This window comes from Eubalaena glacialis, chromosome 1 (assembly GCF_028564815.1).
Source record: "Eubalaena glacialis isolate mEubGla1 chromosome 1, mEubGla1.1.hap2.+ XY, whole genome shotgun sequence".
NCBI lineage: Eukaryota > Metazoa > Chordata > Mammalia > Artiodactyla > Balaenidae > Eubalaena > Eubalaena glacialis.
Genome location: NC_083716.1, coordinates 14,420,509 through 14,441,019, shown reverse-complemented (window position 1 = coordinate 14,441,019; position 20,511 = coordinate 14,420,509). Strand labels below are relative to the sequence as shown.

At 39.3% G+C, this 20,511-nt stretch overlaps 1 protein-coding gene across 1 annotated transcript in view; it reads left to right on the top strand.

Annotated features, from left to right (window-relative positions):
• PNLIPRP3 (pancreatic lipase related protein 3) overlaps positions 1–18,680 on the top strand; it is a 28,217-nt gene extending 9,537 nt beyond the window's left edge. The window contains 12 exon segments of the mRNA XM_061189650.1: positions 2,257–2,350; positions 2,353–2,375; positions 3,026–3,157; positions 5,582–5,690; positions 7,920–8,039; positions 8,123–8,244; positions 8,895–8,898; positions 11,167–11,282; positions 13,746–13,878; positions 15,696–15,807; positions 18,165–18,332; positions 18,617–18,680. Coding sequence (XP_061045633.1) covers positions 2,257–2,350; positions 2,353–2,375; positions 3,026–3,157; positions 5,582–5,690; positions 7,920–8,039; positions 8,123–8,244; positions 8,895–8,898; positions 11,167–11,282; positions 13,746–13,878; positions 15,696–15,807; positions 18,165–18,332; positions 18,617–18,680 — 1,197 coding nt within the window.
• Positions 18,681–20,511: the final 1,831 nt, after the last annotated feature.

The window sequence follows — 20,511 nt, the reverse complement described above, 5'->3', positions numbered from 1 at the left end:
TTGCTAGTTGTGATGCATAGCTGGCATAATTACAGTGGTTTCTGCGCCTGCAATTTTTGTCAAGGCTAGAACACGCCTAACTGGTGACTATTTTTGACTCGCTGGAAATGAGATCACATGGAAAGTAGTCAGCACTTGTAGAATGGGTTGATCTCATGCCAGTTAGGTTCCATGATCCCTCAAAGATAAGAATGTTAAGAGAAAATGCCGCAGCACCCAGCTAAACGTCAATACTTCAGCCTTATCTCTGGATAACATGTTCTTTTATGACACCCTTTTTAGTTTACATCCTTGTGGCAGCAGAATCCAAGTTGGTTTCTTTTGATTCCATGATGTTGTTTGGAGTTTCCCACTTTCTAGGTTAGTGTGTCATTTTAGAGGGGTGTGTTAGATTGAATGTAGAGTGAACAAAAATGTTTTTTCTCCCTTTTCTACTTTACTAAATCCTTAATGGCTTTTGTGACAACAGAGGATGCTTGGATCCAGTAATACTTGTCAGATTTCCATTTTGAGGCTTCTTGCTCGAGGTCCCACTTCTTCAAACTATTCTTGTGACAGGGGAAGACTAGACAAACTTTTTCTACTAAATTGCCTCTCCAAAATTGGTTTTTCTGGTGTAGAAACAGGAATATAGTAGGTGTTTAAAGGGCTCCAGCTGGAGTTGAAATAAGCATCGGGTTCTTTTAGCTACACAGATGGACAAATGTCTTTGTACTTGGATTCGATTATTTAGCAGAGAAGTGATTCCTAAAAAGCCCCAATACAATTAATTTTATTACCTGCCTCACAAATCCCACATCTGATCTGCATCCTGTCAGTATGATCAGAACACTATGATCAGATCACAACTTGAAAGCCCAGTGGTTAAGTGCATGACTTCAGAGAAAGGCCACGTGGGTTTGAATCCTTCTCCAGGACTCATTAGCTGCAGTACTATTGGACAAGTGACTTGATTTCTCATTACGCCCCTTCCTAATTTGTAAAGTTAATACCTACCTCACAGTGTTGAGAGGGTTAAATGTGCTACTCTACAGAGTACCTGCAACATAGGTAGACATGAGTTTTATCTGTATTATGATTATTACCATGTAAACCAACTTAGGATTCTCATAATCGTTTGCTTACAGTCTTGGAGAAACTTTAGTCAGTAAGTTGTATGATTAATTGCATATACTGTTAAACACAGGTAGCTAGTAATAGGCTCTTCGTTTCAGTTTCATAAGTATCTAAATGTGTTGCTTTTCAGTTTAGGAGTGCCGTTGTCAAAGTTGCTATTTGCTGATTAGAGCTTTTATTTTTTCTCAAGAGAATTGCTTATACTTGTGACTTTTAATTTTTCTTTTAATAACAAAATCACTTAAATTCATAGCATTCTATAAGTCTTTGAGAGTTTGGTTATAAAAACCATCCAACAGGGCTTCCCTGGTGGCGCAGTGGTTGAGAATCTGCCTGCCAATGCAGGGGACACGGGTTCAAGCCCTGGTCTGGGAAGATCCCACATGCCGCGGATCAACTGGGCCCGTGAGCCACAATTACTGAGCCTGCGCGTCTGGAGCCTGTGCTCCGCAACAAGAGAGGCCGCGATAATGAGAGGCCCGCGCACCGTGATGAAGAGTGGCCCCCACTTGCCGCAACTAGAGAAAGCCCTCGCACAGAAACGAAGACCCAACACAGCCATAAATAAATAAATAAATAAATAAATAAATAAATAAAAATTAACCTAGTTAAAAAAAAAAAAACCTACGAAGTACAAGAAATACAAAAACAATATTTAACATAATCCCATAAAATTATCTTTAATATGCTGTTGTATTTCATGTGGTGAAAGTCTAACCTCTGTTCCTCATTCATAAAGTGTGGTGGACAATCTATTTTGCCACCTTTGGAGCATGCTTCTAAGTCTCCAATAAGATAATTCTCATGAATTATATTGACAACTGAAAAATACTATACAAAAGTAAGGCTTACTGAAATTCTGATTGAAACTGACCCAACATTGTCTTATAAACATTGCCTCAAAACCAAACATGTTTATTTCCTTTATGATTAAATTTATATATTGCACTTTGTAATGCATTAATAATCTCTTGGTACTTTTGCAATATGTAGCAGTAACTATTTCTTTGATAAAAAGGTATTAAAGAAGGCTGTTAAAATCAAATTTAGAGGAAGACTTTTGAGCAAATTTAGAATAATTTTTCTAAATAGTAAATAATTTTCAATTATTTTACCTTAATTTCTTTTCACCTGAAACAGGAAATCAGTGCAGCTAATTATTTAACTATCCAAGCCTCACACTTCGGAACAGACAAGATCACCCATATCAGCATACCTGGATGGAAATCAGATGGCAATGGCAGCAAGACATGTGCAATGTATGATGTGAATAAACGCTTCTTTACACTAGTATGAAAGCTTTATGTTTAATGTGAATGTACTTTGCAAGGTACTAATGTATTCATGGAAATTCTCCATTCAGTTATTCACATTGTCCATGTCCCAAGGCCTCAAATGAATTACCCATTTCCCATTTATTTTCACTTATTATGAATCACACAGATTATGATGGAAGATTTTTATAATTATTCTTTGGTAAATTCTCATCTTTGACAAAAGATTGAGTGGTATGATAAATTTCTCATTTAATTTAAGGAAAACATTTCCAAGTTCACTCCATGAAATTAATTTTCCTCTCTTATACCAAGGTTAATAGACTGCTAACGTAGTAAGCAATTAATTATTTATAAGCCATATAGTGTGGTAGAGTCGGGCTGTCTGAAATCATATCATGGTTCTATTTACTAGCTCTGTGGTCATGGGCAACTTAATTAACCTATCTGTGCCTAGGTTTCCTTCTCTTTAAAAGAGTATTAAGTTGATATATGTAAAAGGGTTAGGACAGGGCCTAGCATGTAGTAGGTTCTCAATACCTGCAAATGTTATTTCTTATTGTGAAATCAGTTGTTCAGGCACCTTGGTTTTCTTTAATTCTTACTTTTTAATGCTTACAATAAATCTTTTTTAGGTGTTTCTAAAAGTAGAAGATGTGAACTGTATTAATTTAGACTGGATTAATGGTTTGCTGCAATATATCCACGCTGTAAACAATCTCTGCGTTGTTGGTGCTGAGGTGGCTTATTTTATTGATGTCCTTGTGGTAAGAACTGTTGATTTTTTAAAATTATATTTAACTGACTTTGTATCATAACACCAAGAATTTGGGGGTAATTCTATGTTCTTTTTTATTAGTTTACATATATACTGAACATGTGAAATAATAAGTATTGGTGTACGATAGCCAAAAAGGGAAGTTACTTCTTGTGAAAGAAGTGCCTGTGGTTCTACAAAGTGCCACTTGGTGGCAGTGTCCCTTCACAGGCTCCTCACCAAATCCTTCCCCACCCCCGAAGCTTACTGCCATGGTCAGCGGGTAGGACCATCTCCGTTCGTTTTCATTACATTGTAAACCTATCCTTAATGATAGAGAAGAAACTGTTTCTGCCTTATGGATGCTATCTGTGTAGAATGTGAAGTGCATTTTCCAACAGAAACTGGGTTCCATGGCAGTGAATTAGGTCCATGGGCCAGTCCAGGCATGACCCTTTAACCTACACGTTTTCTAAAAGAATAAAATAGACTTTGCTATTTATGAGGGATATACTTTGAGACGTTTATAAATCTCCAAATGCTCTACCATAATAGAAAGTAATTTCACACCGTGAAATGCAGTGAAGTAAAATCTAAAGATTTATGACGCTTTCAGATTCTTAAGGAGAGTTCACTCCTTCCATCCAACAACTATTTCACTCTGCACTTCCTGTGGTCCCGGCTCTGTTCTAGGCACTGAAGGCACATGGTGAGTGAGACAGGGTTTCTGCTCTGGCCAAGTGTGGAAACAGTGCTGCGGAGAATTCCAAGGCAACGGGAGGGGGAGTAACAGGGGCAGCAGCTCACTTAGACGGTGGGTCAGGGAAGGTGGTGTAGAACACTGAGCCCAGTTAGGAAACAGCCTGGAGAAGGGTCGGGGAGCCAAATACTCACCTTCCTCTGCTCCCACTTCTCTATCTGCACCCCAATTTATCTGTCCCCCACTTCTCTGCACCCACTTCTCTATCTGCACCCACTTTATCTGCCCCCCACTTCTCCATCTGCACCCACTTCTCTATCTGCACCCCACTTCTCTGTCTGCACCCCACTTCTCTGTCTACTCTTCCCGCTCTGTCAGGGGAGACCAGAGTACAAGGAGAAACTTAGAGTGAGTCTTTGTCCACAAAGGATAAAATCAGATTCGTCGCCTCTTCAGAGAAAAACCAGTCCTAAGTTTTGTGAATTTCTTCCTTGATCTTGGGGCCTGAACTGCAGGCTCTTAAGGGTCCAGGAAATAAATAGGAGTGGCTTGTAGGAAGCTGGGAGGAGATTTTGCTGAACTGAAGAGGAAAGTGTTGGCTGACTTTAATGTTCAGTAAATTGTTCGCCCCCTTGGAAGCCCAAGGTGAAGAGCAGGAGAAGGTCTAGGGTGAGGGAGCCTGGAGCCCCCGAGAGTAACTCAGGAGCCAGACCTGCAGAAGGAGCAGCTAAGGAACAGGTAGGAGTCTCTTCCCTGCCCCCCTTTTCTGTCATTTTATCACAGGACACTAGGATTGGCCCCGGGGCAAGCAGGTGCCTGGAATAGGGTTGCAGGTAGATGGGGAAGGAGGAGGAGAAAGCTGAAGGGGAGGAGGGTGAGAACCAATATCAGACACAGTCTGCAGGGAAAGGTAAGAAAGCAAGCAGAGATTTTCAATGGTGGCAGCAGTGGAGGACAGGGCCCCCTAACGACAGGAGCCATTGGGGCAGCCATTCACATGTAAAAATACTCTTCATAATGCAGCACATAATACTGTCATTACTGGTGAAAAAATAAATAGAAGATTTGATCAAATGACAGACTTATCCAAGTGAAGGCAACTGCATGATTTTCACTATTATGAAGAGAGCCTGAAACTTTGCTGAAACTAAAAATGTTTGCTCCTTTGTTCCCCATTAAGTTGATTGTGCTTGTGTGTGTGTGTGTGTGTGTGTGTGTGTGTGTGTGTAAACTCTCAGGCCACATAGTCTCATTGTGAATAGTCTTAAAAACTTTTTCTGAAGGCCAAAGTCATCCCAGACATTTGCTAGAGTTGCCTTAAAGCGGAGAAGACAGACACAGGCAAGGTGGATAATAGCGTGGGCGTGAGCTGCCTTTGACCTGTGTTGGGGGCGTGCTGGATGGGTTGGGTCTCAGGAGGGACGGGCACGGACTGGAAGCCACGGACATGGTCACTGGGCTGTTCTCCTTCCTGTTCCCGAGGACTGTGAGGCCCCTCAGCACAGGGAGAAGGGCTCTGACAGAAGGCATTCCTCCAGCCCGCCTGATGCTCTCTGCTTCATCTGGATAAGGACGTAGGTGAACATGGGGTCGCTTTGTCGCTTTACCAGTCCCCATCCTGGGTGTGAGAGGGAGAAACATGTCAGCTCCTTTTTCATTTTAAGCCTATTTCAACCATTCTACCTGCTCTTTTAAAAATAGTTGTTCTGTTTTCCTTTGAAAAAATCCTATCAGAAAAAATTTGGATATTCCCCTTCTAAAGTGCACTTGATTGGCCACAGCTTGGGAGCTCATCTGGCTGGGGAAGCTGGGTCAAGGATGCCAGGCCTTGGAAAGATAACTGGTAAGTCAGCCCTGCAGATGGGCCTTGGGTTTGCTTACATATTTGTTTATGCACAAAATGTCAAGTATCTGAATGCCAAAGGAAGTCACAGAAGCAAATGTAAGACAGGAGAAAATGTGACTCCCCCAAACCAAAACCTGAAACGCTTCCAAAGTGTGAGTGTGTAAATCCACATTCAAGGGTGTTCACTGCGGCGTTATCTGTGGTGGCAAAGTAATGGAAGCTATGATCATCCACCTGTTGGGGATGGTTGACTGAATTATGACGCATTCCATGCTTTGCAGTTCCATACCAACTAATACACAGAATGAGATAGAGCCCTGATGCTGGTCCTGCTCACCCAGCGTAGCTGGCAATGCTGAACTGGTTTGTTTAAGGCCCATGCCATTACAGTTGTGAAAATTTTGAATATTGCCCCTGGATACACTGTTAAGTCTAAAAACAAGTTGCAGAGTGAACCCTATGAATTAGGGTTTTGAGGATGATACTTAATTGTATCCCTTCTCTGCACTCTGACTTTTTAGTGGGACTCTCCCAGACCTTTCCCATCTTTATCTTCCTTGCCCCTCTGCAGAATTTGACCTGCTGGCCCCTCTGTGCTGTTGGAACACCCTCTCCTCTTGGCTCCTGTGGTTCCCCATCTTCTTGGTTGTCTTTGTTCTTGTCTGACAGCTTCTTTCCAGGCTCCCTTGCAGGTGCCTTTTCTTTCGCCTTCCCTTACTCGTTGGTATTCTTCAAGGTTCTATCCTAGGCCCCCTCTTCTCTCCTCTCCTCTTCTCATTCTGTCATTTCTCTCTCCATGCTTATATTAACCAGAAAAATAGAAACAAAACCTGAATCATATGACAGGCTGTTGTGCTGAGGTAATACACACCCCACAACTGTGGCACTTTCATTTCTCACTCATGCCGCATTTTCCCAAGGGTCAGCTGCAGCTCAGCTCTGAGTCCTCTCCACTCTGGGACCCAGTCTCCACTGAACAGCAAAGAGACTTTGCTAAAATACAAATCTGACCGTAAATCTCCCCTTCTGCAAACTTGTAAGAGCTGCCCATCGACAACCAGGTCATGTCCAAACTCATCGTGGCTCAGGTTACATCTGGCTCCTGCTTAAAATGCTATCTTCATCTTTCACCAAATTCTAAAACTCTACGCACCAGCCCTTGAAAGCTAGTTACAGTTTCCCAAATGTGGTTAACCCTCTCGCCTGTTGGTCACATATATTCTCTATCCTCTTCCCAGGATGCTGCTGACCCCATCTTCACCCTGGCTGGCCTTCTATTCCCTCACATCTCTGCTTGTATTTCTCATCTCCAGCAGACGCAAGTCCTAGTTTCCCAAAATTGGATTACATGTTGCTTCTCTGTACTTGCATAACACCTGTGCTCACCTGTCTCAGCATTGAGCACACTGCATTGTAGTGCCTTCCCCACCAAACAGAAAGCTCCTGGAGGACAAGGCTAGACCTTACTCCTTGTACCCAGGTGCTGAACCCTGTTCCTGGCACATAGTAAGTGCTTGATAAATAATTGTCAAATGTGTAAATGAGGAGTTATGTGAATGATCATAACATTTTAAAGACCCTAGCTATCTTACCTTTGTTTTAGTAGACATTTGAACAGCAGACAATGGGTTGAGAGTCTGGCCACCAGGCTCCTGGTCCATTTTGCACCTAACATATGCTGGCCTTGTCAAGTTCCTTCACGTCCCTGGGCTTCAGGCTTTCGTTTGTCATATAATGAATGGAACTAAGTGAGCCTTAGCTGAGGACTGTGATTCTATTCTTTTAACTGTGCTGCTTTGAGATCCATCTTTACATTTTGAAGAGCTCTCATCTTTTATTTTTATATTTTTACATATAAATGTTGCTTTTAAGATGGTCTACAATCCATAACCTTAGTTATATGTATGGTATTCCATGTACAGATCCTAGAATAGCCACCTTGACTTGTCTGACTTCATTAGCTATTTTGGCATTGTCTAGACACAGCCTCACTTGTGTGTAGGAATCTGACGTTGCAGTATATACAGACCCTGCATTTATAAATGCAAACAGACCCTACAGTTTATGTATCTGTCCCTCATGCTGAGTGGTGTTTGACCTACATAAATCATATAAGAAAGAATACCTTGCATTCACCATCTATCCTTCCAAAATAACAACACTATCCATGTACTATCAATGTACTTTTGTATGTCTTAGTTTAATACACATTATGCTTTTTCCTAGGGTTGGACCCAACTGGGCCGGGTTTCCACAACACTCCAAATGAAGTCAGGTTGGACCTCTCAGATGCCAACTCTGTTGATGTTATTCATACAAATGAAGTTCGCTTCCTCTTCGAGCTTGGTAGGTTTTTAACACAAACTGAAACTACACTGAAGCATGGAGGAGAATTTTAGAAGCGTTTATCCTGCTTTTTTAAATTTCAGGTGTTGGAACTATTAATGCTTGTGGTCACCTTGACTTTTACCCAAATGGAGGGAAGCACATGCCAGGATGTGAAGATTTAATTACACCTTTATTTAAATTTGATCTCAATATTTACAAGGAAGCTAAATACTTTCTAAAATATGAGGACTGCTGTTATAAATTCAGTGAGCTCCCTGCTTGGATAGAATCCATATCCTTTTGTATATAATATAATAGAAAAATATATTTTAGCCCAAAACACAGTTGCATGTATGAAGTTCCCAGCAGTTGTGAGATCTGCAAGGTCAGGGTCCACGTCTTAGTTACCTTTGCAACCCCAGGGTCTAACAAAACGTCTAGCATGTTGTGCTCACTCAGTAGGAACAAGGAGGATGTATTCATCCAACAAATATGTATTGAGTGCTTACTATGTGCCAAGCATTAGTCTAGGAATAGCAGATGTAGGAATGCATACAAAAGACAGAAGTCCCTCCCTGATGGAGCTAATATTCTAATTTGCTAGAAAAACAAAAATAGAATAAGTGCTAAGAGACAAAACAAAGCATGTAATGGGAATATGATGCGTTGGTGACAGTGGGGGTGACGTAGGGGAAGGAGATTTTTGATAGGGTGGCCAGGAAGTCCTTACTGAAAAGATGACCTGAAGGAGTTAGCCAGTTAGGCCTTCCAGGCTGAGGGGTGGGAATAGCAAATGCAAAGGGCCTGGGGCAGGAGCCTGTGAAGTTCATGGCAGTGAGGAGCCTATTGTGGCTGAAATGAAGTGCAAGACAGGAGAGTAGTAGGACATTAAGTTAGAGAAGGAACAGGGCAGAGGGAGATAATACAGCACCTTATGGACTGTAGTAAAGACTTCAGCTTTTACTCAAGTGAGAGGGGAGCCATGGGAGGATTTTGAGCAGAGAGGGACATGGTTTGACTTGCTTTTTAACAGAATCACTCTGAGTCACAAATTAAATTAATCACAAATTAAACAAATAATATTTAACCTTTTAAAGTGGTTTCCAATAATAATAATAATAATATCTATAAGGCACTTAGTTATAAGACACCAAAAGTTATTATTTGGGAGTTCCATTCCTCCCTATCTCTACACATCATCATCATGTAAATAATGAAATATATCATACATAATATATAATAATGCACAGTAATATAACGTATGATGACATAATAAGTATCTGGTTGATTCTAAATATCCCATCGCCTGATCCCATGTGATCAGAATAGCTAGATGATGTAATTATTTTATCTTCCATTTGGCTGTTGTAGAGGAAAGATATACAGATCATGACATTGAGAGTAACTCGAATTTCCTCTTCACTAGCGATAAGTTACAAAGTTTTAATAGCTGTTCTGAAAGAGTAAATGTAATTAGAAATATCTGTTTGAAATGACTACTTAAAAAAAAAAAAACTGGTGAAACTACAGATACTCAAAATGAGAATTAAAGCCAATTCTACCTAGTGCAGGTAAGCGAAATTCATTCAAAAAAAGCCTATTATAAAACTTATCTCTCTCATTATTTGCCATATTAGGATTTAAAATTAGTTCTATTAGGATAAAATATAGATCATAAGACTCCTTTACATCACTATATTAAGTGTTATATACTGAGAAGTGTTATATACTGAGCACTTGAAATTCTGTAAAAGAATGAATTCAAATAAAACATACATTTATCATAAGCTATCATTTTGAGATATAATTCCTACAACTTTATTGGATTAAAAGCACATTTGTCATTCATGTTAAGTCTTTAGATGACTTTTAAGCTTCAAGATATTCTGTTACATTATATTTATTACTAAGAAACCATTTACTTTTAAAATTCATAGCTCACAATATTCTAACGAACCATCTTGTCTAAATCACAATTAATTATGAATATAAATCTGTATGTAAAGAAACCTGATGTAAGAGAAGTCCTCCTTTTAAAAAATGATGCCAATTCTTTATCTCTGCTATGTTGCATTTCTGAAATTATGCTGTCTCAGTTATCTATTGCATAATGAACCATAGTGGCTTAAGAGAATAATGGTTTTATTGCCCATGATTCTAAGCCTCAAGATGCAGGCAGAGTTCTGCAAGATGCAGATCAAGGCCCTTCCTCCACTGACTTGCACAGTGTCAGTTCCTATTGGTCAAGGAAGTCACAAGACTAGCCTGTAACCCCAACCCAGAAGGGAAAAAAAGAAACAAAAACAACTCCATCTCCTGAAGGGAAGAATAGTAACATGATATTGCAAAGGGGTGAGGACCTAGGAAGGAGTGATTCTTTGGAGGCCACAATTATAGATAAGTGATTTACCACATACACTAAAACCAAAATCTGGTTTCTCAAAAGTCAGCCAAGCTGGGTAGGTCATTGGAAGAATAGTCCATGTCAAAGAGTAAAAATGTTTTTATGTAAGGAAAAGAGAGTATAAATGACTGGAATTCTATGATAACTTGAGAATGCACAAATGTACTTAGAACTTTTATGTATTATTGCAATAATCCTATTAGTGGCAGTAATGTTATGCCTGACAATGACAAAACTAATTTGTCTGTAGCATTCTTTACAGTACCTCCCACCTGTCTCACCTGGAAGCTCAGCTGAAGGTGTGCACTGCTTAACCTTGCTGGCTGTTCTGTGACTGAATAGGAAGGAGTTCAGTCATTCCTGCAGAAACAGGGAGACAGAGAATTAATTGGTCTAAGGCGAAGATGCTATGTGCACAATGATACTCAAAGCTCTAAGTGCTTACCTCAGAGATCTGGGAAGTGTTGGGGATATTAGTGTCAGAGCACAGTCACCTACATTTGCATTTGTTTATTTATCCTGCTTGAATGTCCCTTTAGAGTCACACGAAGAATTCTTTCATACAAGAAAATGATACGTAATATTGATAAATGTGGAATATCCAAGCCTACACACAAGGTCTGGTGACCTAGACCCAAGTCAAAAAACTATCATTTAAAATTACTTTTTCTAAGAAATGGTTCATACTATCAGTTAATCAGTTCATTGCTACCAGTTAATTGGAAATTGTTTTCACAGAAGTGTTTTCCTTCTTTGATTGCAACCATGCCCGAAGTCATCGCTTTTATGCTGAACGCATTCTCAATCCCGATGCATTTATTGCTTATCCTTGTAGATCCTACAAAGCTTTCAAAGCAGTAAGTAAAACGTTTTGCAGTGTAATTTAATTAGCAAGTCATTTTTTGAAGCATGATCAGCCAACTAAAAATTAGAGCATTTAGTATGTAGCAACAAAAATGCATCTGCCATTTTGGGAAATAATAGATTCTTTCTGTGCTGAGTACTGAACAGTAACTGGGGTTGCTGGAGGGCTTAAATAACTAAACCAACTATTTGTATTCTGGTTGTTTTGGCTCTTTTGAATTATATCCAATTTTGCTTTTTTGGCCATTTGTTATGCCATAATTAGATGCCGCTATCTAAAAGGGCAAAAATTTTTGTGTGTATATATTTTAAATGTCATCCTCAAAGATACCCCGAGAAGCCTGAACCAATCAATAGCTACAATGAAACATATTACCATTTACTTGGAACATGAAAATTATTTTTATTAAAATTTAATTATTTATACAGAGCAGAACTGAGGCGTAGATAGCTCACAGGAGGTCCATGCAGATCAATACATTACAAAATACCAAATCTGATTTTGCTTGAGTCATAAAGCACGTGGTACCAGATCTGAGCTGAACATATTTTTCATTTGGTTATCATTATGAAAAGGAGAAAGAAAATCTATTTTGTAGTGGGAAGTGGAAAGATTTTCCTGCTTGTGCTTTAGAGACCTACTCCCTGTTTTATCAGGGAAGAAAAATGTGGGGTTTCCTGCCGAAGTGTGTTGTAAGTAATAGCATTTTGTGAATAAGTACAGTGTTAGGACAGGAATAAGCATTTCCCTCCTTTTACAGAGCAAGGTGAGTGAGCCCTCAGGCTGTCTTCTCAGTTTCCTGAGCAAGTTGTCCTTACTCATATCGTGGCTGGTGAACTGCTGTTCTTGGAAAGCTTGCCGTCCAACCACTGGCACTTCCTCAAAACCTTTTTCAAGCTCCAGATGCTGCTCTGAATGGCTAAATGGATCCTGACATTTACTACACCAAAGGCAGGTGGAAGGAAGCAGGTTCTCAGAGTCACAGTGGATTCAGAGTTAGTGGGGTTCAATCTGCTAAACTGGAGAACCATAGGCTCCTGTGCCACATGGATGCTGATTATGGCAACAAACTAGAGAACATCAATCAAGTCAATTTCCTTGACATGTTTTATTGTACTCTTACCCAACAGTCATAAAAAATGAGATGAAATTTTAAAAAATAAATAAAATAAAAGAAGGAGGGGTTTTAGTGCCAGGCTGTCTGATTCACATTCTTGCTCCATCACTTGATAGATATGCAACATTGGACAAATTGTTTACTTCTCTGGGCTTTAGTCTCCTGATCTGCTAAATAAGGAAACTAAAAGCATTATAATAATATGGGACTTTGTAAGGATTAATTGACCTAAATGCATATAAAGTGCTTCAAACAGTGCCTTGCACCTGGTAAGCACTCAATAAATATGAGCCCTTGTTATGTTGTTAGTATTTTTATTCATTAAAAATGGAGTTTTAAATGGGGTGCTTTACTATAGTCCTAGCCTAAGTGTCCATAGTTTAAAAATCTAAAAGTTCAAAACCTAGAATAGCAAATGCTCCAACACTGCTACCCAGATTTTTTTAAGTTAATGTTTTGTTAGTTTTGCTTTAGATTTTAAAACATACAGATAAAATTGAAGTACCTTACATTTCCTTAATGCCCTTCCCTAAGGCAGACTTTGAAACAAATCAATATGCATATATCATATAAATAGTATCATACTGTAAGTATCTTTCTGAATTTGTTTTTAAATTAAATTTTATAAATTTAAGATCTACATTGATGTTTATAGACCTATTGTATTTATTTTGTAGGAATCGGCCACAATTTATTTATTCATTCCCCTACTAATGTGCATTTTGGTTGTTTGCAGTTTTTGTTATTAAAAGCAATTTTGCAATGAACACCTTTGCATATCGCCTTATGTGCTTGTGTAGAAGTTTCTTTATGACATATAATAGAAATGAAATTGTCAAAGCATTATGTGCATTTCCATCTTTATTAGACATTACCAAATGTCTGTCTGCAATGTCTGCTAATTTATATTCCCATAAGAAGCAAATGAGAATTCCCCGCTCCATGTCTTACCCATACTTGGTATTGCCTATTGTCTTAATTTTTGTGAATCTGCTGAGTACAAAATTGTATGTTGCTTTAATTAGCATGTTCCTGACAACTAGTATGATTGAGTATCTTTTTACGTAGTTATTGACTATTTGAGTTTCGTCTTCTGTGGATTGTTTATTCATATCATTTACTAATTTTTCTAACAGGCCCTTTTTCTTTTCCCTCAATTGTTTTTGTTTTATTAAGTTTTGTTTTTGCAAACAGGCAGGATGGTCTGTTAGGCAACTTAGTCATTTTAAAATGCATATATACTTTATTTAGATTCCAAACATTTCTGATAGTTTAATAATACATCCTGAGTTTATTGAAGGTGAACATTTCTAATTACCTCTTATTTTCTGTCACCAGGGAAATTGCTTCCATTGTCGCAAGGAAGGTTGCCCAACGATGGGTCATTTTGCTGATAGATTTCACCTCAAAAAAATGAAGCCTAATAGATCGTATTATTTTGTAAACACAGGGACTCTTTCCCCATTTGCCCGTAAGTATTGTAGCTGAATTTTATTGTAATGCTTTAAGGCACTTATCTTTAAAAATTCAACAGTTTTTACTGAGTGTCTACTAAATAAGTGGGCATTGGGCCAGACTCCGAGGATGCAGTGAAGAACAATACAGTGAGCTTAGGCCAGGGGGAAAGCAAAAAAAAAAAAATCAGTTTCAATCCTGAGTAATAAACTTTCTTTTGGGAGACGTTCCAAGGAGGAACTTCTGCAACCAGATCAGGGTAGCCTTCTGAGGGGAGGTGATTTCCAAGCTGACTCCTGAAAAGTGAGTAAGAGGGAGAAAGAAATGGAGTATTCCAGGTAGAAGGAACTGCATATGAAAATGCCTGGAAGTGAGACAGAGCTGGAACTGAAAGAAGATCCGCCTGCTTGGATTGTAGAGACCAGGAGGAGGGTAACACGAGACAAGGTGGGAGAGGTAAATTGGATCAAATAATGAAATTGTGCTCCATGTGGGAGGTTTGGGCTCTATCTCTGGGCAGGTAGAAGCAAAAAGGAACTGGGTGAATGGATTTGAGGGATGCAGAAAATGGAGAAGTCAAGGTTGATTCTAGCTGGGTGGATGGTGTGCCGTTTGCTGAACTTGGTAACACAGGCAGAGAGGCTGGTTTGGAGTAAGTTGATGGCTCAGTTTCTAACATGTTAGGTCTGAGGTGCCCTTAGGACTTGGGCGTGTACAGTTAGATATGGGTCTCGGCCTCTGGAGATGTGGTCTACAGTTACAGATTTAAGCATTTAGACAGTAATCTAAGCTATGAAAGTGGACGATGTAATTACCCAAGAAGACTGTGTCAAATGAGAAGAAAGAGAGCAGAGAAAGAGGCCCCTGTGAAGGAGACTGAGGAATGAATAGAGAGAAAATATAAAGCTGTGTGGGAGCTAGGGCAAGAAAGATGATGAGGAGGGAGGGATTCACTGCACCAAATATGCTGAAAGGTCAGATGAGACAGGGGCCCAAAGGGGCTCTAGGGGTGAGCCACCAATTCCGTCATTGCTGAGTTTGGGATTTCAGTGGATAGGTGACAGTGGGAGCCATACTGCAGTGGAATGGGCTGAGGAGGGAAAGGGAACTCTTTGGCAATGATTAACTCACAGATTGAAAATTCTCTCTAGTAAAATTTTTCCCCTTTCAGAGGCTTTTCAGACAATTTTATGAAGAATTGCATTTTTTTCTGTGTTATTAAGCATACAACAATTTCAGAATTCAGAATAAAAGACCTATTTAGCTCTAGATTTTTTTAAGTTACACTTGACCATTTGCAAGGGATTTATCCTATTGACAGGCTTTGTGCTGACCCAGACCTGTATTGGCTGGGCATTCCTAGTACACAGCCCTGCAGGAGAGGAAGGGACAGTTTACTTTGCCTCTAAGTCATTTTAAAAGCACAGACCTTATTGCTCAATAGGTTTTCTAGATTTTTTTCTGGATTAGTTGTCAAACTATGGCAAATTAAAACTTGGCTACAGAAAGCATACATGCCACAAAATACAAATTTAATGGATGAGAAAAGACACACACATTTTCTTAAAGTTATAAAAATGTCTGGAAAATTAAAGAATTTTCTTTAAAAAATATTGTTAAGCTATTTACATTTACAAAATCAAAATGTGAACGTTTATATGTTTTTTAAAATATAATTTCTTACCAAATTCACTCGAGCTATATAAAGTTGTATTTTTTCATGGACGTGAACAGCCCTGTTCCGCTTTAACCTTGAAAGTTGTATTTACATTAAAGTAGCCAGGATGTCACGCTTTCCGTGTGTTTTTAACCCTTCTTTCTCTTTATTTCCAGGTTGGAGGCACAAACTGTCTGTCAAATTTGATGGAAACCATGTCACTCAAGGAAGCATATTTCTCCGTGTAGGTGGAGCAACAGAGAAGACAGGGGAGTTCGGGGTTGTCAGGTAGGTAAGGACGAGGACCTGGCACGTAACAGTGCTGCACTCAGTTCTCGTGTTCGTCTGGCTCAGTAAGGCTCAGTCTTTTCTTTTCCTACAATACCACCAGCTATCTTGTTATAGTTAACTTTTCTTTTTACTATATATTTTCCAAATATAAAATAGAAATCATAATATCTACAGTTCCAGCTACAAACAGAAAACGTTAGGAAATGATAACATGAGAATACGGATCTAAATAATAAAGCAAGGGGGAAAAAATTGACAGGAAATAAAATATATTTTTAATCCAGTCCATTAATGTTATACAAATTTGGGTAGATCTCTTTTATTTTTATAGATTCCATACAAATTAAGGCATTTATATAAATTGCCAAATTTCTAATAAGCTCTCTAAGTAGTACCCACAGATATATGATATATGCTGGGACAGTCAAAGGTAGGAATAATTCAGTAGAGACATTCACTGTGCATGTTGGACTGAAGTCCCCTTTTATCTTGCGTTTTCCTTAATATTTTCTTTGATCAGCCTTAGCATTTTTGTATTACATCTTTCACTTTCATTGCTTAATTCGGCAATCATTTCAGAATTAACATTTTACATACTAATTAGAGGTTAGCGTTGTGCAAACTGATGAACGGATTAGATGCTTTGCCTCTGTGAGTTCCGTCATCTTCAAATACTGGGCAAAGGCACAAAAAGCAGAGATTTTATGGTTGTCCATTGAGGGCTGCTTCGGATCAACCGCTCTGGCAGCGTCTGTGCTCATCATCTCACCTTGGCGCACCTGCCTCTAAAGATGGTTACAGTCAGTGATTGTCTTGATTCTGGTTCGTGCACAGGCTCCAGCCCGTGGCTTCTAGCCCTGCGTCCCGCCGTTTGGCTTCGTTCATCTTCAGCTCAGCCACGTTACCCTGATTACTCCACCCAGCATTAAATAGATCCCACCCTTTCCTCCCTTCCTGACTTTATCCATGCTGTTCCATGTTCCAAATACCCTTCCCTGTCTTAGCATGTCTCATATCCACTTGCTCTTCATGTGTCCATTAAGCTATTCCTCTGAGAAGAGTTCAACACCATCTTGTGTCTGTGGCTCTGAGGCCCACAGTACACTCGCTGCCTAAGGCTGTGGGGTTTGTGTCCTGCCCAAAGGCAGCTGACCTGGGGCAGGTGGGGAGAAAGGTGCAGTTCCTGCCCCTTCTAAGATTTGTGACAATGTTTTGACATCTCTATACTTCTTTTGCTAATGTCTAAAGAAGCTATTTGTAATGTCCTTGCATAGTTATCCAATCCTCTTTTTTAAGAATAATTAAGCATTTCAGGTCCACAGTAGATGTCTTATCTTGAAATGAAGCCACTAAATGAATTTGTATGCTAGTCTATTCCCACTCTTCGGTCAAGCTTTAAGAGTCTGGCGTCACCATAGATTATATTTTAGTTATTTGGGCTTCCAATGACACTGTCATGAAGAGCTGCACTGTGTGTGCACTGTGTGAAGGCAGTTCATGGGGCAACAGGGAAATTACCCCAATAATCTGGAAGAAAAGTTTTCTTCTGGTAATGAAATCAATTAATTTTACATGTAATGGAATAAGCCCCTAAGAATAGCAACATTCATTTGTTCATTCATTCAACAAACATTCAAATGCCTATTATATACCAGGAATTGTTCTAACTGCTGGAGAAACAGACACAGGTCCTACTCTCATGGAACTTACCTTCCAGTTAGAGGAGACAGACAATACATTAACAAAGGAATAAGGAAATAGCAGCAATAAAGAAATCTCATCTGGTCTAATTTTGGCGTGCATAAAATATGCCTTATGTCTCAAGATAATCTACTTCTCTCTGCTCTATTTCCACACTCACCAAAACATCTTTTTTATCATTAATTTGGTTACCCAATTCTTTTCATACAGATGAAGAAGGTACCAGGGAAAGGGTAGGAGAACATTTTGGTTAATAAAAAGGAAACATTTCACCATTGTGAGCTGATAAACAGGCTTCTAGTTCTTATATGAGTTTTGTGTGAATTTAGTCTATCATTGGTAGTTTGATCATTTCCTGGAGTCAATAAAATCTAGTTTCTGATGCCACAAAGCCAAGACCAGATCTTTTATTATGGAGTACTCATCCCTTAAAAATCACCTAGTCAAGCTTCCCATTTACCTCACCCTTTTTTCAAGCTTCAGAATCATGCTATTCTGAGAGGCTGACCAAAGTGAATGGAAAGAATAAATCTCCTATAAACAAATGCCAGGAAATGAAACTTTCTCTTCCATGGTACACACAGATGTTGTCTTCAACTTCAGCATTGTGAATACCCTGTGCAAGCTTATGAGTTTTATTTTTCTCTTTACAGTGGAACACTGAAGCCAGGCATGACTTATACAAATTTAATTGATGCAGACATTAACATTGGAAACATTGCAAGTATTGAGTTCATTTGGAAGGAACTTTCATTTGAACATTCTCAGAATAAGCTGGGAGCAGAAATGGTGATAGATATATCTGGAAAATATGGATATGAGTAAGTCTTACTTTTTCCTTTGCACTTTCAAACATAGTTTAAACTTTGCAAATGACATTTAAAACCCATATATAATTTGAAATTTGAAAATAGTATAAAAATTTGTGCCCTTGAAAGTTTGCAATTAAAGGAAATAAAAATTATTTAAGAAACCAATACTATATTTGTTAAAGTGTTTATAAAATAGTAACTACTCATTAAATTAGAAGACCTACCTATGTCTTCCACCCCACCTACCCTGGAATCGTATTAATATCCTCTTTTTTCCCCTTTAAATTTTTCAGATCTGCCTTCTGTAGCTAGAACCTTGTAGGACCTAATATTGCCCAGATCCTGAAACCATGCTAATTCCAGATATAATCTCGATGGATTTATTTAATGGGAGCAATGGAAAAATTAAGCTGGTATCCAGACCAAACTTGGCCCTTGTAAATGAGATAGAAAGGTACAGTTGCCTTTTTTCTATATAGAATGTTTTTCTTATTGACAAGCTTTTATATGTCCCTTAAAACCAGACTAAGCCCTGGGATTCTGGGTATCAGTGACAAAATAGAGCTGAGTTAGTATTTCCCTGAATAAGAGGAGGTGTTACAAGTAGCGTGATGTAAACTCATCAGAAAATGAGCCTCTGTCTGGTTGAGTGTTTGAAGTACATTTAGAGTATTTCCAGGTGGAATAATCATTGTTCTAAAATGATTTGAAGAATATTTACTATGTTGTTAAATCTCGCTAAGGCAAATTATGTCTATAGTTCATGATGTATAGTAGATGATAACCCTGTGGGTTGATACATCTATCGATTAATAATAAAAACTAATGAGAGTGCATTAGTATTTGCAAGGTGTTCCTTGGTCTTCAGGGAGTGTGTGAGGTAAGAGAGATTTGGGAGCTTATCTATGATGTATGTATCAGTTAGTAATGGGCCCTGAGGATCATCAGCCCCTTCCTCTAGAAGACCCCTACCACAGAATTACTCATCTCCCTGGGCCTTGAAGGTCCTGTTGCAAATTTTTATGTAACCTAAAAGCAGCATTTCATTTCTAAAGCCCTTGACTAACCCTTTGTGTTTATAATAACAATATTGTAATATTTAAATGTGTCATTTGTGTTTTTTCTTTTACTTTGCTTCAATTTCGTCTAATTCAGTTGTCCTCATCCAGTGAAAATAAAAGATGAGTGTTTTTATTTGTTCTGTTCTCTATCACTGGGCTCAGTGTTTGGCCCATAGCACTGTGCTATGAATATTGTTGAAAAGAAATGATGACAGATATTCTGCAGAGGGTTTCTTGATTCTCCTTGTGCCTTGTTGCCAACTGAACCTTAAGAAGAGACCCATGGGTGTACATGAACTTGAATTGTGGCAGAAAGCAGAGAACAAAGTGGGGTGACCTTCCCACTGAGCAAGGAGGAGATAGAAGGTTGATTGGAGAGCAAGGCTTAGTGGAAGGAGGAGAGGAAATAAGGCTGTGTTTGGCATGATCCGGCTGAGCATCCTACCTCCCTGGTGCCATATCAGCCTGAGGCCCGCGCCAACCCAGGAACAGGGAGGCCATGAACAGCCCTGTAGGAGGGTCTGAACCCTACTGAGTAACTGCATCGCAGCCCCAGTACTCCTGAGCAACCTGGCAGTGGAGTTGGTCCATGGCTCTGGGGGATGGAAACCTCCTGTTAGAGCAGCTGCCCCGAGCCTGCACTGCTCTCTGCTCAGCCCTTCTTCCTTTCAGGAGGGGGCTGCCAACTGGGAGGAAGAATTATGAATCAGGATGCTGCCCTAGGCTCTGTGTGTCCTGGCTTGCTTCCTTGTTCGAGGTGTCTCTGGGCTGGCTCTTTCTAAGCTTGAAACGACAAATTGGAGTCACTTAACTTCTGGGAACCCTATTTTAATAAACTATAGACTTTCTGTCCCATTGTTCTTAATATCTGTCCCCTTTTTTGCATTATAAGAATGTCGTATGAAAAATAGTGCATGAGCTATCCAGGCAGATCTGAAAGTTCAAGGTGACAATATTATTTTCTGTGTGTATTGCTGCCTAGGAAAGCTCTTAAAAAAATGATTCCCTTGCTCTCTGAGTGTCCTGCGTTACTATAGCAGAGTATTGGGGGCAAAGGCTGTTAGGAAATTCTTCTGCTTCTTGAGCGAACTGCCCTTCATGCTGAAAAGTGACCTCCAATCCCATTA